Source organism: Anabrus simplex, chromosome 8, assembly GCF_040414725.1.
Source record: "Anabrus simplex isolate iqAnaSimp1 chromosome 8, ASM4041472v1, whole genome shotgun sequence".
Lineage (NCBI taxonomy): Eukaryota > Metazoa > Arthropoda > Insecta > Orthoptera > Tettigoniidae > Anabrus > Anabrus simplex.
This window is the reverse complement of record NC_090272.1, coordinates 96,759,021-96,775,701: the sequence shown is the minus strand read 5'-3', so window position 1 is coordinate 96,775,701 and position 16,681 is coordinate 96,759,021. Positions and strand designations below refer to the sequence as shown.

General features: G+C 38.8%; 1 protein-coding gene across 2 annotated transcripts in view; it reads left to right on the top strand.

The window, feature by feature from the left end:
* The window catches only part of LOC136878853 (DDB1- and CUL4-associated factor 6), a 213,665-nt gene that overhangs the window by 53,106 nt on the left and 143,878 nt on the right, over nucleotides 1–16,681 (top strand). For both annotated transcript variants that reach the window (XM_067152392.2, XM_067152391.2), the window contains exon 4: nucleotides 8,099–8,277. In XM_067152392.2, the coding sequence (XP_067008493.1) occupies nucleotides 8,099–8,277 (179 nt within the window). The remainder of the gene's footprint in view (nucleotides 1–8,098; nucleotides 8,278–16,681) is intronic.

The window sequence follows — 16,681 nt, the reverse complement described above, 5'->3', positions numbered from 1 at the left end:
CATTAAAATGTACTAAAACATATGTAAAGCACTGGTTAATGTTTATGTCTTGCATATATTTTCTTCTTGGTAAAATATTGTGACATTGAAATATATCAGTTGATGCTGCTATTCGTGAATGATGATATGATGTAATGGAGTCTAAAAATTGGGGAGTCTAATTGTGCATATCTTGTGTGTGCTTTCTTCTTTTAGTTGTTGTGCTGTTAATGACAGATTTGCATCTGTTGATACTATGTAAGCAATGAAGAATTTCTATGATATATCGTAATTTAGTGGTTAATAGCTGGGTGTATTCTAATATAACACTTGTCGTTAAAAAGTCTGCTTTGGCTTCATGGTAGATAAAATCTTATTTGTTTGGGTTAGAAGCATAAAATGAAGACGTAGTCTTGTATGGTTAAAATTCTGACAGCAGTGGTGGTTCCTTTCTTGTCTATATTGTGTCTGGTATTATGGTTATTGTTGTTGTTGTGGTTGGGTAGTGCGCTGTTTTGGAACTTTACTGCTGCGGGTTCGTCTTGGGCTTATACCACAACGGAATTTTTGAGTGGGGTTTCCGATATTCTCTGCAACGCGCAGTCTCGAACTTATGACAATTTGAAGTCGGCTCTTATCAAGAGATTTAGTGAATATGCAGAACAGAAACTTAATAAATTATTAGGCAATCTGGAACTTGGGGATCGCACCCCATCCCAGCTTCTCCGGGAAATTTAGCAACTGGCTGGCAGCACCATTACATCCAACATCATTCGTGTGTTATGGCTAAAAATGGTCCCTTCCCACATCCTGCAAGTAAGCAAAACTTTTGACCTGTCAGAACTTGCTGATATGGTTGATAAAATTCAGTTCATATACCTCTTGTTACACCTATTACACAAGCCCACGTCAGTGATGAAATTTCTAACCTCACTAAGTTAGTTCAGGACCTAAGCACTAAGATAGCACAAGTTTCTGCTCAGATGCCCAAATATCTATCCCGGCAACCAAGAGAACACTTTGTCATGTTCTAGAACCAGCACAAGAGATTATAGCCCCAGTCACACCATCTGCTACTATCACAGAAGATGCAGAGAGAAGGATAATACAGTAAATGCATTCAACTCTGCTGTTTCAATAACTGTCAGTCATAAAACTACTAAGGCCCCATCAACACAGCGGCAGTTGATAATTCAAGGAAAACCCGTTACCTAGTTACTAATGATTTCAAGACTGGTAGATCATTCTTAATCGACTTAGGAGCAGCTATTTCTCTTATTCCCCCTTCACAACATGATCGCAATAACCTCGTATCACTGTAGTCATTCATAAGCACGATGTCTTCCACAGTAACCTCACTGTTTACCAACCATCAAATGAATGTAACGTATATCACTACATCAAGACTACTGGTCCTCCATGCCATGCAAGGCCTAGATGTCTTGCACCAGATAAACTTAAGGCAGCGAAGGACAAATTTCAGTTTATGATGGAACCAGGCATATGTAGGCCATCACAGAGCCCTTGGGCCAGTCTGCTCCACCTCGTCCAAAGGAAATCAGGGGACTGGCACCCATGTGGTGACTACCGGAAACTGAATGCCCAAACCGTTCCAGGCAGATATCCCGTCCCTAACATGCAAGATTGCACCCTAGCCCTTCATGGCTGTAGGGTAGTAGGGTATTTTCTACTCTGAATCTCAACAAGGAATTCCTTCAAGTACCAGTTCATCCTGTGCACATAGCCAAATCTGGACTGTTTGAATTATCAGAATGCCTTTTGGACTTCGCAATGCTAGTCAGACCTAACACTGTATTGATTCCATCACTTAAGACTTGCCTTTTGCCTTTGCCTATATAGATGAGATTTTGATTTTCTCATCCTCATACGAAGAGCACTTGAAACATCTTGTCACATCTCTACAAACACAAGCTCACACTAAATGTGGCTGAGTGTGTGTTTGCCAAGAATTGTGTTAAATTTTTGGGGTATCTGATTACTCCTGACGGTCTATCATCAGATCCTGAAAGAACAATGCACCCTCCACATATCCCAAACCACAGGCAGTCCCACAGCTAAAGAGGTTTCTGGGAGTGATGAATTTCTATCACAGGTTTTACCTTCATTTCTCTGAAATTCAGGCACCTGACATATCTGTTCTAAATTCAAGAAGAATGACAATTCGTCGATTGAGTGAATCCCTGAATTGGACTTAGCATTTCAGAAATGCAAAGAAACTCTAGCAAACCATGTAGTGCTTCCTTTCCTATCACCCAAAACTGAGCTTAGCTTAATGACTGATGCATCCAGTGTATCTATGGAACGAGCCTTCAATCATACTTGTGATGGCATAACTTGCCCACTGGTTTCCTTCTCTAGAAAACTCACTCCATTAGAAAAGAAATATTCCACCTATTAATGAGAACTTCTAGCCATATTTTCCGCTATACATTACTTATCCTACATACTGGATGGTCAAAATTTCAAAATTTATTTGGATCATCGCTGTCTCATTCACACTTTAAATCAAATTACAATGTCACACCTCGGCAAAGCCATCAGCTCTCTTATATTAGCCAGTTCTCCACTGACATTAGCTTCGTTAAAGGGATGAACAACAGTCCAGCTGATATACTCTCCAGGATCAAGACAGTTGTAAAACGCACAGTCTCCCTATGCGGATATTGCTACCGCGCAAGACAATGATGATCAACTCACTGTACTCTTGACCAGCGACTCGTCTAGTCTTGAACTGAAGAAGCTTATACTTGAGGGCACAGAGATGTACTGTAATATTTCTACAGGAGCAGTTCAACCATATGTGCCATGAACTCTTCGAACTACAATTTTTGAATAGTTCCACTCCATTTCTCACCCAGGAAGCCTAGCTACTTCCCGTCTTACAACCCAGCATTTCGTGTGACCCCGGGTGCAAAGAGACATCAAGGAATGGGTGCAACAGTACAACAGTTGCCAACAGTCAAAAAACCACCGACACAAAAATTATCCCTTCCACATGTTTCTGAAACCAGATGAAAGATTCGTTCACATCCATGTCGATGTGGTCGGACCCCTACCACTCAACGTAGGATACTCTTATCTGCTAACTTGCATTTACCATTTCACTCAATGAGTTGAAGCCTTCCCTATGCAAGACCAGACAGCCGAAACCATTGCAAAGACTTTTTTTAAAGATTGGGTTGCCCGATTTGGATCTACGGTCAGGCTTACGCATGATCAGGGAAGAAATTTTGAGTTAGGCCTATTCAAGAAAGTATCTCGCGTACTTGGAATCGATGCTCACCATACCACAACTTACCACGCCTCAGGCCAATGGTCTCGTCGAAAGAGTTCACCGCACTTTGAAAGCTGCATGAATGAGCCACCAGCACTCGGACATTCCTGGTACCAAGAGCTCCCACCAGTTCTCCTTAGTATTTGCTGTGCCCATAAGGAGGGCATCAAGGCCACAACATCCCAGTTGGTCTGTGGCACAACACTTTGGCTCCCTGGTGAATTTTTTGAATTAACACCCACTGACTCTCTACCCAGCCATGCTTATATCCAGTATCTCCGGCAAGTTTTCGACAATATTCGGGTCACAACTACTGCTTGGCACACAGCTGCACATCCACTCTGCCACCAAACCCTTGCACTCGTGTATATCTTCATCAAGATGGAGTTTGTGTTGCAATCCAGTTCTCCTATAATTTATGAAATGCTGCGACGTTCCAGCAAAACTCTCAACATTGTAATTAGTGGTAGAAGATCAACCGTCTCTCGTGATCGCCTGAAACCTGCTTTTGTGGTCGAACAGTGCACATGAACTGCCACCACTCAACCACTAGCATGAAAACAAGGGGTGCCCCAAAAACTTTACAGATCAGCCCAAAAACCTTTCTCATCATCAGTTCCAGAGAAGAAACCACCATTACACATAGTGGGCATCGAGTTCAATTCTCTAAAGCCCTTAATGACCTTGTTTTAAGATAATGGGGGGGAGTGATGTAGTGATCTCTTATGGAGTTGAGTGATAACGAGCAATATGTATCTCTTTCATAAAGTTTCCTATTTGTAACCTCTTTGTATTGTTATCTTGCATTTTTTATGTTCTATTGTTTTCCTCTAGATCAAACTACAAAGTAATCAAATCCTCTACTTGGGTTAATATTAATATTGATTTATCTTTGCAACAAATGCTATAACTCTAACCCACATAGTGGCAAGGTTACGGAATGTGGAAACCTTTACCTTCCGCTCCTCTGAGGGTCTTCATGGCCTATAAGGAGATAGCTTTGCTTTGCTCTTTTTTTCTTTGTATTTACATATGTATACTTATAGTTAATTAGTAAAAAAAAGGTGTATTTACATATGTATATAGATAGTTAATTAGTATTTGACTCTAACTGGGCGAGTTGGCCGTGCGGTTAAGGGTCGAGCAACTCTGAACTTGCATCCGGGAGATAGTAGGTTCGAACCCCACTATTGGCAGCCCTGAAGATGGTTTTCTATGGTTCCCTTAATTAAGGCCATGGCCTCTTCCTCCCCACTCCTAGGCCTTCCCTGTCCCATTGTCGCCATAAGACCTATCTGTGTTGGTACGATGTAAAGCAAAATAGTAAATATTTGACTGTAAATTAAACAGTCAACAAATTATTCAGTGTTGCATGTCACCAGTTTACTCCAGGGTTTTCCTTTTTATTCCCCCCTCACATTTTCCAGTCTTTGATTAACCCACGAGGGATCGCGTGCCAAGTGTAACGTCAGGAGTCGCGTACGGTCGTTTAGACCGGAAATCAATAATACGCTATTTATTGTTACAATAATATAAGGTAATACTATTTAAACACAAACACTTTTTACATAATAATTATAATAATGAGTAGGGGGCAGATTTCAAAAAATGTATGAAATATGTATGCATTTATGACCTAAAAAACATAAAAATATGACCTATAAAATTCAAAATATGACTTAATGAATAGCATCCACATTACATAGAAACACTTTTATTACAATTGCTACAGACTGCAATTAATTTAGAGTTTAAAAAGTTTTAATTCTTCTAAATCTGTAACTCAAAATCAACTAAAATGATGAATATTTCATGAACTCGTTAAGGTTACACTGCATACTCCTAGGCAAGGACGGACTCTGTGGAAGACATAAACACTACAGTCACTTTCACTGTTCAATATTCAATCAGTTTTAATTTATACACAAAACATATGTTATTTGAATGAAACTTTCATACCTGATCTAGTCTCCATTATCAAAATTGACCACATGCATCTTAAGATTGTTGAATGAGAATACCCTCCTGTTGTCACTGAGTATCGTCTTGTAGTGAGAAAAACAAACTTATTTCGACATCACATGATGTAAGGGGAGCGTACTTGAATAGAGTTAAATCACTTGGAGAAAATTCCTGGAAATCTGCAGATGAAGAGTTTCCACAAAGAATGTCATTTATTCCATGCAGGTACACAAGTCTGCTATTTTTTTCCAGTACATTTTCTAATTTTCTACACACTCTAGATGCTATTGTTCCTTTCGCATGCTTTAATTCCTGTTCAATGCACTTTCCAACATCCAGTGCATCACTTAGTTCTGCACCTGAAACTTCCAGTTGCGTGATTGCTCCAGATAAAGAATTAAAATTGGACTTTATGTAAGCCAGGTCCACTTTTAATGTTGTGCTTGAAAATAAATCTTGAGTGGTTTTTATGGAGAATGATTCTGCAGGATCAAAAGACTTCACGATCTTCTCCACGACATCTAAGTTGTTGCAATAGTACACTGCGGCAACAAGCCAAGTAAGTCCCTTGGCTGCCTTCTTCATATATGGAGCAGCGTCAGTTACAAATAGAAAAATGTGCTCTCTCTTTGCCCCGTTTGGCCACAACAGATTCATTGAATTGTCAAAGAGAACTGCAATGGTGGAATGGTTTGTCTTCTCTAGCACTTAACATGTCAGGAGGAACGTATCTCCAGTTTGGTCTTCCTTCAGCGTGCCAACGATCACATTTGCTACTTATCTTCCATCCACATCTGTGGTCTCGTCTATTGAAACCCATATCTTACTGTCTTCCACGCCACGCCTTATTATATCCAACATCTGTTCATAACAAGGGGTCAGATAGTCCTTCCTGAGAGTAGATTCGTTTGGAACAGGATGCTTTGTATATTTTTCAAGAAACTGCCTGAAGCTTCGGCTGTTAAGTTTCTTTAAAGGAATAGTAAACGAAACCATCATCTTGCAGAGATCTTGTGAAAATTGTGAACACTGTGAACTTGATGTCAGGGTTTCAAATAACAGACGTTGCCTATTTTCGAGTGCAGAATATCTAGTTACACAATTCTTATGTTTTACAGTATTAGAGTGTTGTTGCACAGAGAAGCGTTTTTCGGCAGTAACTTTTACCTCTCACAATTTACAGAATAATATCACTATCCGTACTGAATATGTTTTTACCGAACTCGTGAACAAAACTTCAACTTCCCACAAATTGAGACTTTCGTTTTAGGTATATTGAAAGGAACTGAATGACTGTAGCTCTCTAATGACCAAGGTCATTCAGTGTGTTGAAGGTGGAAGAGGGAAGGGCAAAGGAGAGAGAGATAAGAACAATGACAAATAACTGCAGAATTACCTCTGCTTCCACGTAAACTAGTCCGGTTTCCAGGAATTGACCCAGCTAGCAAACAATAGCTCCTACCTGTCAGAAACATTCCATACACTACTTTAGAATGGTTCATCAGTAGTATATTCCAGTCTATCCTGAAAAATAATTTCTAGAGCTTATTCCGATTTTTATAAAACAAAATTAAAATGAAAATTACCAAAATATGCTTTTATAATGATATTTTGTTCAAAATATGCCATAAAACTTTAAAAAGCCTAAATATGCATTTATATGCCCAATAAAACCTGTTTAATTTTGATGATCATGCTTGGAAACGTGTTGAAAATACAAGACTATAAGATATAATGTTAAGGAAAAAAATATGACTTGTCATAGAAATCCGCCCCCTAATAATGAGATTGCCTTTTGCTGATGAAATTGAAAATAGAAATTCAAGTTCTGTTTATAAAAGATACTTTTAAAATGATGTTTAATTTCATTTAACACACATCTAGACAATGCTCCTTCTCCCTCTACTCAAGAATGAATGATAACAGTGCACTGTCCACATTATAAATAAGTCTACACCATGAGTCGCTTATGGTTGAATAGAGCGGAGACAGGTAACGTGAGGAGTCGCGTGCGAACGAAACGACCGGATAGCCAGGTAGTCACGCTTACTAGGAGTGGAGAGGGATAACAGTAGTATGACAGAAAAGTGGCAATGAGTCCATTTAAAGGTACTGAGGGATAGGAAGTATAATAAACAGTGTTCACGGAAGGATTGATCAAAATAAAAAGAAATTGTTGAAACAACCAGACATGACCTCTCACGGGTTAATGGAAATAAATTATGGGTAAATAATGTTCTATTATAGTGCCTTTAAATTTTGATACTTTGCACTAAAGTTCTTAAGTTACTAATAGTTTTTGTAAATGTTATTGGCTTTACGTCCCACTACTTCTTTTGGAGATGCCAAGGTGTCGGAATTTAGTCCTGCAGGAGTTCTCTTATGTGCCAGTAAATCTACCAATGAGGCTGATGTAATTGAGCACCTTCAAATACCACCAGACCGGGCTAGGATCGAACCTGCCAAGTTGGGGTCAGAAGGCCAGTGCCTAAACTGTCTGGGCCATTCAGCCTAGCTTTAAGTTACTTGATGGTTTATAGATTAATAGTATCTGAACACAGTAGATCAGTTACACTGTCAGTGGCTTTGAATATTAAACAGAAAAGCATATTTGAAAGAGTTGATGCTTTCCTGAGTGTTGCCTTGTGCTCTTACTTTGAAACCAGTTACATAATAGCAGTGGTTAAAAATTTATTAAGGTATTTAAAGCTGAAAATGGTATGATAGCCATGTGGTATTGTCAAGCTATCACATGGGAAAATGATTTTTAATTTAATTTCCTTTCACTCCCAGTAGCTATATGTTAAGAGTTGTTTATTCAAAGAGAATTGAAAGATGACATTTTGAGATTGTTTATTACAGATCTCATGAGGAAAGAAGAAACCTTCTACAACCAGTTTAACTGTCATTCTGGCACAACATATGAGGTGATTACCATTCCCAATGATCCTCACTCATTCCTCAGCTGTGGAGAAGATGGGACCGTCCGATGGTTTGATCTTCGAATAAAGGACAAGTGCACTAAACCACAGTGTAAAGAGGTAATAGTCCTTCTGTAACGTTTTATTCCACTTCATCATTTCATTGCTTATTATTATAATTACTTTTTCTTCTAAACTACTTGGTTTATTTTTAGTCTGACTTTATTAAGAGATATGAATTTCATTTTGAATGGTCCATATTGAACTGTGATTACAATTCAATTAAAAATGAAGAGTAAGGTGGATATATTTTACTCATAATTTTTAATTTAATTGTAATTTCCATTATCACCTTCAAAGTAGTCATTTTTAGCTTGAACACAGCTACTTGAACAATTTTTTCTGTTTTTGGAAGCACTAATGAGACTTCCAGTACTGAGCAAGTTATCTATGCACTTCGAGATATGTAGCAGTAAGCTTGCATTCAGGTGGTAGTACAGTAGGTTCAAACTTACTGTTGGCAGTCCTGAAGATGGTTTTCTGTGGTTTCCCATTTTTACACCAGCCAAATGCTGGGGCTGTACCTTAATTAAGGCTGTTGGGCGCTTCCTTTCCAGTCCTTGTCCTGTCCTATCTTATCATCTCCATGAGACCTGTCTGTGTCAGTTGACGTTAAACAAATAGGAAAAGAGTCTTCTGGCTTCAATATGTTTAGCTGATGCTGCTCTTTCAACTGGAAGTTTGTTTTAGGGAAGAAGTAAAAGTTGCAGGGGGCTAGATTACATGAGTGTGGTAGGTTGGGGGGGGTTGCAGAACAGTGGTCATGTTGATTTTTGTCAGGAAGTCTCTCGCAGTGAGTGAGGTGTGTGCAGACTCATTGTCATGGTGCAGTAACCATGCATCAGGTCATTTGCACTGCACATCTTCCCTCAGTCATCTCAAAAAAATTCCTGTTGATAGTCTACCTTTTTAAAATTCGCAGAAGCACCAGAACTCAGAAACACATGCACATACAAGGATACCAGTTGCCAGTCTTTTAGTTGTAGCATACACCAAAAGGCACCTAGCATCAGAACTTAGTACTGCATCTTGTTCATGCACTATATTCTAATTCTTGAAAATTCTAGGTAGCAGCTGGTGATTTTTTGCAAGAACTTTTGTTCAGATATAAATATCATATTAACAAAGAACTGATAAGTGTGTCAAAGTGCTGACACTTCACAACAATTCTGCTCTGATATTTAATATGAAGTCTTATATTCTTTTTAAACTGTGTAGAGACCCCATTTCATTAGACAAAATTATCCAGTTCACACATATGTAGTATATAGCGAGATAGGAACATGTAATAGGATAAACACGATAGCTCTGCCGTTTTCAAATAAATAGCCTCTCTCCTCGCCAATCCCAATTCTACTGCATCCATTCTCCAGCCCCCTCCCAACAAATTAATTTCTGCTTTTCAGCTTCATCTGGAGGGCAAGGTTAATATACATTGAGGGTGGGGATCTTGACAGATCTTCATTCTTGTTCTAGGAAGTGTAGGATAAAAAAGAGAATCCTGGATAAATATAGGAAAAAGGAGGAGACAAAAAAGATGATAAATACAGGTGGTAGAAGACTAGGGACCAGGATAAACATAGGTGATCCGTAATCTCTTCAGCTTAACTGTAAACTCAACGAACATTGAATTTGTTAAACATACAGTTGATTCATTCATTCAGTTCCTTATTCTTCTGCCATAAATATTTCCCCATTCTGGAATCTGTTTCTTTAGAGTATCTTTTTATTTACACTGTTTATGCCCACATTGGAACACCTTTTACAATAAAATCTTCAAAAAATAATTACATTAAAAAATAGGTTCATTTTTTAAAACTTGATAATTTCTTCTTTTCTCAAAACTTCTTCATTCTAAATGATCTTGCAGCCCATTCTTCTGCTGATATAACATGCTCCTTACATTTTGATGCTTTAAGTGATAATGTTGTATATTTGTTTTTTAGAATCTTCTTCTCTTCTCTATTTTCAATTTGCTCTAATTTTCAATTCATCCAAATCCTTTTGTATTTCTTTAAACCGAGTGTTTTTTGTTTTACTATTCCAAAATAAATGAAAAAAGCTGTTTTAGTAGTCTAAAATATGGCAAACAGTATATATGTCCAAAAAATGCAATCCTCGAGCCTCACTGTCAGCAGCCCTGAAGATGGTTTTCCGTGGTTTCCCATTTTCACACCAGGCAAATGCCGGGGCTGTACCTTAATTAAGGCCACGGCCGATTCCTTCCACTCCCTAGGCCTTTCCTATCCCATCGTCGCAATAAGACCTATCTGTGTCGGTGCGACATAAAAACAAATATCATTTTATTCTGTTTCCACCCCTCCTCATCCATAACCATGTTCTAGTTCAGGTCACATTGCCTTATACCACTTGTAACCTGGCTCATCCATCATAACTTAGGTGTTCCCTAACCTCTCTTTACTTTCATTTGCAATTCCACAGTTTCTTCTTCTTCTGTAAATCTGACCTAAGACAGATATGAAGTGGACGTCCTCCATTTTTCTTGAGCCTCAGCATCTTCCTTCATTCATTGGTAACTTCTTCCTGGACGAGTTGGCCGTGTGGTTAGGGGCGCAGCTGTGAGCTTGCATCAGGGAGATAGTGGGTTCAAACCCCACTGTCGACATCATTGAAGATGGTTTTCTATGGTTTCCCATTTTCACATCAGGCTTCTTTCCTGTTCGTAGGCCATCATCATCATAAGACCTATCTGTGTTGGTGTGACGTAAAGCAAATTATAAAACTTCTTCCTCTTTTTCCTTCTATTTTCCCCTCCTTGATATTCTGTAGTGGACAGTTCCTTTAAAAGCGTGTGACCCACCCAAGATGTTTTCCTCTCCATTATCATCAGATTACTCTCCTCTGTACATCCTCATTATGTCTATCCATTTCACTGTCTCACTCTTCTCCACAACATTTCAAAGCTGGCCAAGAACTTATTTTCTTTCTTTCTGTCTGTCTGTCTGTCTGTCTGTCTGTCTGTCTGTCTGTCTGTCTGTCTGTCTGTCTGTCTGTCTGTCTGTCTGTCTGTCTGTCTGTCTGTCTGTCTGTCTGTCTGTCTGTCTGTCTGTCTGTCTGTCTGTCTGTCTGTCTTTCTTTCTTTCTTTCTTTCTTTCTTTCTTTCTTTCTTTCTTTCTTTCTTTCTTTCTGATTGTCCATATTCTAGAGATATAAGACACCACACTCCATGTGAAACACTTGACAGACTTCTTCAATTCAGATGGGAGCTCCTGGGCATCAGCAAACTCTTTACCCTTTCAAAAGCTCTTTTCCATAGAAATGTTGCTTATTATTTCTCCATTATAGATTGGCTTCCATTCCATTCCATTCCATTCCAATACATTAACAGTGTCTACTCTCTAGCCATTTTTCATGACTTTTGTCTTGCCGATGTTCAGCTTCATTCCAAACTCTTTCCCGACACAATATCATACTCTCCATCATTACTTACAGTAGTTCTTTTGTTTCTGCCAACTCCCTTGTATGGTCTCGCTCTAAAAAAAATCCTCTTGAATTTTGCTTGGGCTTCTTGGTTAATTTTTTAAGATACGTACACATACAAAAATGGTTTGTGACATACAACGTACCTGTCTTACACCTCTTCCAATATTCACAGTTTGTAGACATGATAATAAGCTTTTCGGCTTTTGCCGTGTCGAGAAAACAGGTTAAATTCTTTACGTTTCGCAGAGGATTTACGTATTTAGTTCTCTTCTCTGTCCTTTCATTATTGTTATTTTGTTTCAGTGTTTTCCAAATTCGTACGTGCCTTATCACCAGACGGTTTGTTCCAGGCTATGTGTTAAGTGTCATACTTTCATAACATGTGTACACCTGTTATGCCCCAGCTCATGATCCTCTGTTTTTTTCTGACACTTTCTTTCCATTCTTCAGCTCTGTTCTATTCTTTTATCCTGTGAGTTTTTTGTTGCACTTTATTTTATTATTTCAATTTATTTCTTCTACCACGTTTGTCCCTAATTCGTCTGGTGACCTTGCTGCTACTTCGCAACGCACATATGGTGTAACAGAAAACATCTTAATAGGAGCTTAGATGGTGTCATCAGCTCCCACTTGGAATGCTAGCATACAGTGAGAGTAAATGGTAAAGCATTCTTAAATTTAAACTTTCATTATTGAAGAAGTCTTCCTCGTGAACAGTCTGATTTTCTTCTGGAGACGCAGAGCAAAGTTCTCTGCAAAACAAAGAATTCCACCCTGTATTCTTGACATGGCAAAAGCCCAAAAGCTTATTTATTTTAATAATTTATTGATATTATTATTATTTCCCTCCAGATCTACAGTATTTCCTACCTTAGTGATCCTTAGTGGAGAGAAATAATATTGCCCAACCTACGCAACACCTTCAATTTTACTCTTCTAGATAAAATAATAATGTGATAATAATAAACATAATAATAGATAAGAGTACTAGTATAGTGGGCCCTCCCCAAAGTGATCACTGCACTGGTATTTACCAGCTATTCGGCGATTATCAGAGATTTGCGAGGCTACTCGCAAGTGTTGTAGGAGTTTGGTATAAAGGGTTAAATGCCCCTCCCCCCTTGCAGTGCTAACTGCTGGCTGGAACCTGAAGATTAACAGAAGAATAACTGTAGAATGACTAGTGGACCCTCCCCGCCATGATCATTGCGCGGTGGAGTCTGATGAATACCATATAATCGGCGATCGCCATGGAATCGTGAAGCTACTCACGATAATAATAGAAATGGCAACTCAGCATCAGGAAGTTTAAAGACCTCCACTTCCCTTCTGGCTGAATCTCGCGAACCTTGCACATTCCGTAACTACTGCCTTCCACACTCGCTGACCTACTACCAGTTCACTGATTCAGCCAAAACATTACATAATCTGCTGCCTTAGTGTGCCGTAAGCTCCTCGCTTATCAGCTCCTGTATGAACTGTTTCACTCCACACGTTATACATACAATAAAATAACATTATTTAATTTATTATCCCTACTTATAACCACTATAACTATCCACCATCAGCCAAAATAACTCAATCTCTTGTTATATCACCATTATATATCCATCAGACATAAATCTCGATCTCCCCTGTAATTCCTCCCAATCACCTCATCACAACCTCTCTTATCAATCCGACGTTTCTCGTTCCACCATCTAATGCCTCCTAGCATTCATCCCACTTAAATCACCAATTGCCCTCTTATACTTACAGACCCAAACAAACTCCACATTTCAAATTATCATCCAACAACTCAACTAGTTTCTCTTCCATTCAGATTGCTCATAGTCAAATTCCACACTTAAATTCCAATCACGTGTCCATCAATTATTACCATACCATATCTATAAAACAATCACTCTTTTCTCCACCATACCACCAAATTTGCCTCTTACAAGTAACAAAACTTCAACCACCAACCACATTACTACCACTCTTATCAATCAAACATCTTTAGTCTAAATATACAAAACACTAAACGACATTTCAAATACAATTACCTCTTACCAAACCTATACCATTTATAATCACGTTCATCATCTCTCTACCGAGCTCGATAGCTGTAGTCGCTTAAGTGCGGCCAGTATCCAGTATTCGGGAGATAGTAGGTTCGAACCCCACTGTTGGCAGCCCTGAAAATGGTTTTCCATGGTTTCCCATTTTCACACCAGGCAAATGCTGGGGCTGTACCTTAATTAAGGCCACGGCCGCTTCCTTTCCACTCCTAGCCCTTCCCTGTCCCATCGTCGCCATAAGACCTATCCGTGTCGGTGCGACGTAAAGCAACTACCATCATCTCTCTAAACATCATCTTGCTATTCAATTCTAATAACGCCACCAAGACCACTAATCAATTTTATATACAGCTATAAATGAGCACACTTCATAACACACCAAATTTGCTACTTCAACACTATTATCTCAAATACAAATATCAAACATACTCTACCATCCAACATATTCAATTAAAACCATCAACAGCTTGCTTACTATTGAACCCTCTCCCATGTACCGTATCAAGATCACTCAACCAACCATATACAATAACATCACTACATGGGCACCTCCATTGCACATATCAAACACGCAACACCCTTGACCAACTTTAACCCTACATCATTTACTATCTTTACTTAGCTTTTGACTCCTAGTTACCATACCTTCTTCATTTCTATCTCTCTTCCCCCATAAATCTTTTAAGCTCACACTTCTCCCTTTGTGTAGAGCCTTACTTTTGTTAACTTTCTCATTCTGAACTAGACATTCACCCATACTGGGGCTTGAACTGCCCTCCACACCGTTCACCCCTCTTAATTCACTATTCACTACTCTCCGCTTCTCCCTCTCACATTCCATACGTATTTCTCTGCCAAATTCCCTGGCTCACCTTTTCCTTTTCTCACTGTCAGACCAAAACTCTTCGAAGCTCTGTTCTCTTCTCTTTCTTTCCTCCGTACTCACTGCTACATTAATATCACACAACTCACTGCTTCTCTTCCTTCTCCCCATTTCATCATCCCCATCTTCTCCGCCGCTACATCTCGCACTCAATGCTCCACTCCTTATACCAAGCATGCCCTCGCCGGCCCTACTCGTTTCATTCTTATTTAAATCCTCCTCCATAGACAAAAGTTTCAACAATCCCCACTTTCAAGTCCATTTTCCATTGGACACCACCGGTACTTGGTCCCTAATATGAGCTCTCAACCCTTGCACTCTTGCCCTAATTATATTTTTCTTCAAATTTTTGAAATTTCTATTCCCATCTCTTTCCCAGTCTCTCTTAATCCACAGTTTTTCTTTCTGCAGGTTTTCAGCATTTCTGATTGCTATATCTGCCATGAGTGAGGATAGCAACATGACTTTTATAGGTCTGCACCCCCTCAGCCTGCCGCTTCACGTCATCTATATCGACCTCACTGAAGTTGATTTTCATTTTTCTTTGTATTACATCTACCACCTTGTATATTATGTCCACTTTAGTCTCTACCTTCTCTTCTTGTACTCCATAAATAAAAATGGCTTTCTTCATGCTTTCAAGTCTGTATGTAGGCTTCTACTTCTTTCTTCAAATTTATCACCTCTCTTCCATATTTTTTTTATTTTCTTCTTTAGAAAAACTACATCTCACTGCTTTCCATTTTACCTTTGACTTCATTAGTGTTTTCCTGGATCCATCGTCTTGTCATTTCATGCTCCTTAACTTGCTTTTGTATCATCCATTTTAACTGCTCAAACGGACAGAGTTCCTCTACTACCTTCTTAACCACTTTTTTTATTATGTCAACGTCCTCCCAATTCATTTTGCCACTGCTCTGCAGGCCTGGATTTACTTCCACACCCCCAATAACCAGCAGGACAGTGACCACCGCTGCTACCATCAGCATCTTGCCTTTCAATCTCATCCTTACTTTTGGCTGTTCCATTCTTATTACTTCCCTGCCATCTACCTATAATGACCCTATATTGTTCAACGCTGATCATCTTCCTTATAACACTCTTTATTTATTTATTTCTTTCTTTCTTTCTTTCTTTCTTTCTTTCTTTCTTTCTTATTCTCACCATGATCTTACTGTTCTCCACACTCATTGTCTTTCTCCAGTCCACCCATTTACCTGAAGCTTCTTGTGGAGTTAGCTTGTATACTTTCCTCAAACTACAATATTTTTAGAAAATAGTGATTGTATTCATTCCTGTGCGTCTGTGTGCTACTTTTGAAGATATCCATCACAATTGTAAATGTGAAACTCTGTTAAGAAGTTTTTCAAGGGGCCTCAAAGAAAACTTCTTAAGCAGGAAACTTCTTAAAAGGGGTAATGCCCAAAAACTTATCCTGTACTTAGAAATACATGTGAAACACACAGCCAACAGATTTCCTTGTTCGTGAACAATACTGAAATAGGCCGATATATAAGAGTTGCTAAAAGAAAGCCACAATACAAAGATTTTATTATCATGACATGTAATTTTAGAGATAAAGTAAAATAATTGAACATACTGTATTATAAAAATACTTGATAAGAGAAGGGAACATATTATATAAAACCTTGCACAAGAGATAAGAAGAAATACTAAGAATATTAAAACGGTAGGTGATAACTGTACATTATGTACATTCCGTACTGCATCAGACATTAAATACATTTCCATACAAAAAAGTCTAGGCTCTTATTTGGAAAAGAAATTGTCTAGGGATGACTGTTACAGGTTTTTACTGCTTTCTTGAAGTATAAACCTCTCTATTTCCCACATTGCCTTCCATGTGTTCTGAGCCACACTGGCTGAACCTTTCATAAACTGCCTCAGTTTTTCAAGGAAGATGCTTGCCTCACTGCAAGATGGTCTTGGGGAATTCTCTTCCTCCACCTCCTCTTCTTCTTCTTCAATCTCCTCATCTCCTGCCTGAATTTCCTTGCAGATCTCATCGATGGTCTGCTCTTTGCAAGTGATTACCATATTATCAGTGACAGTGGAG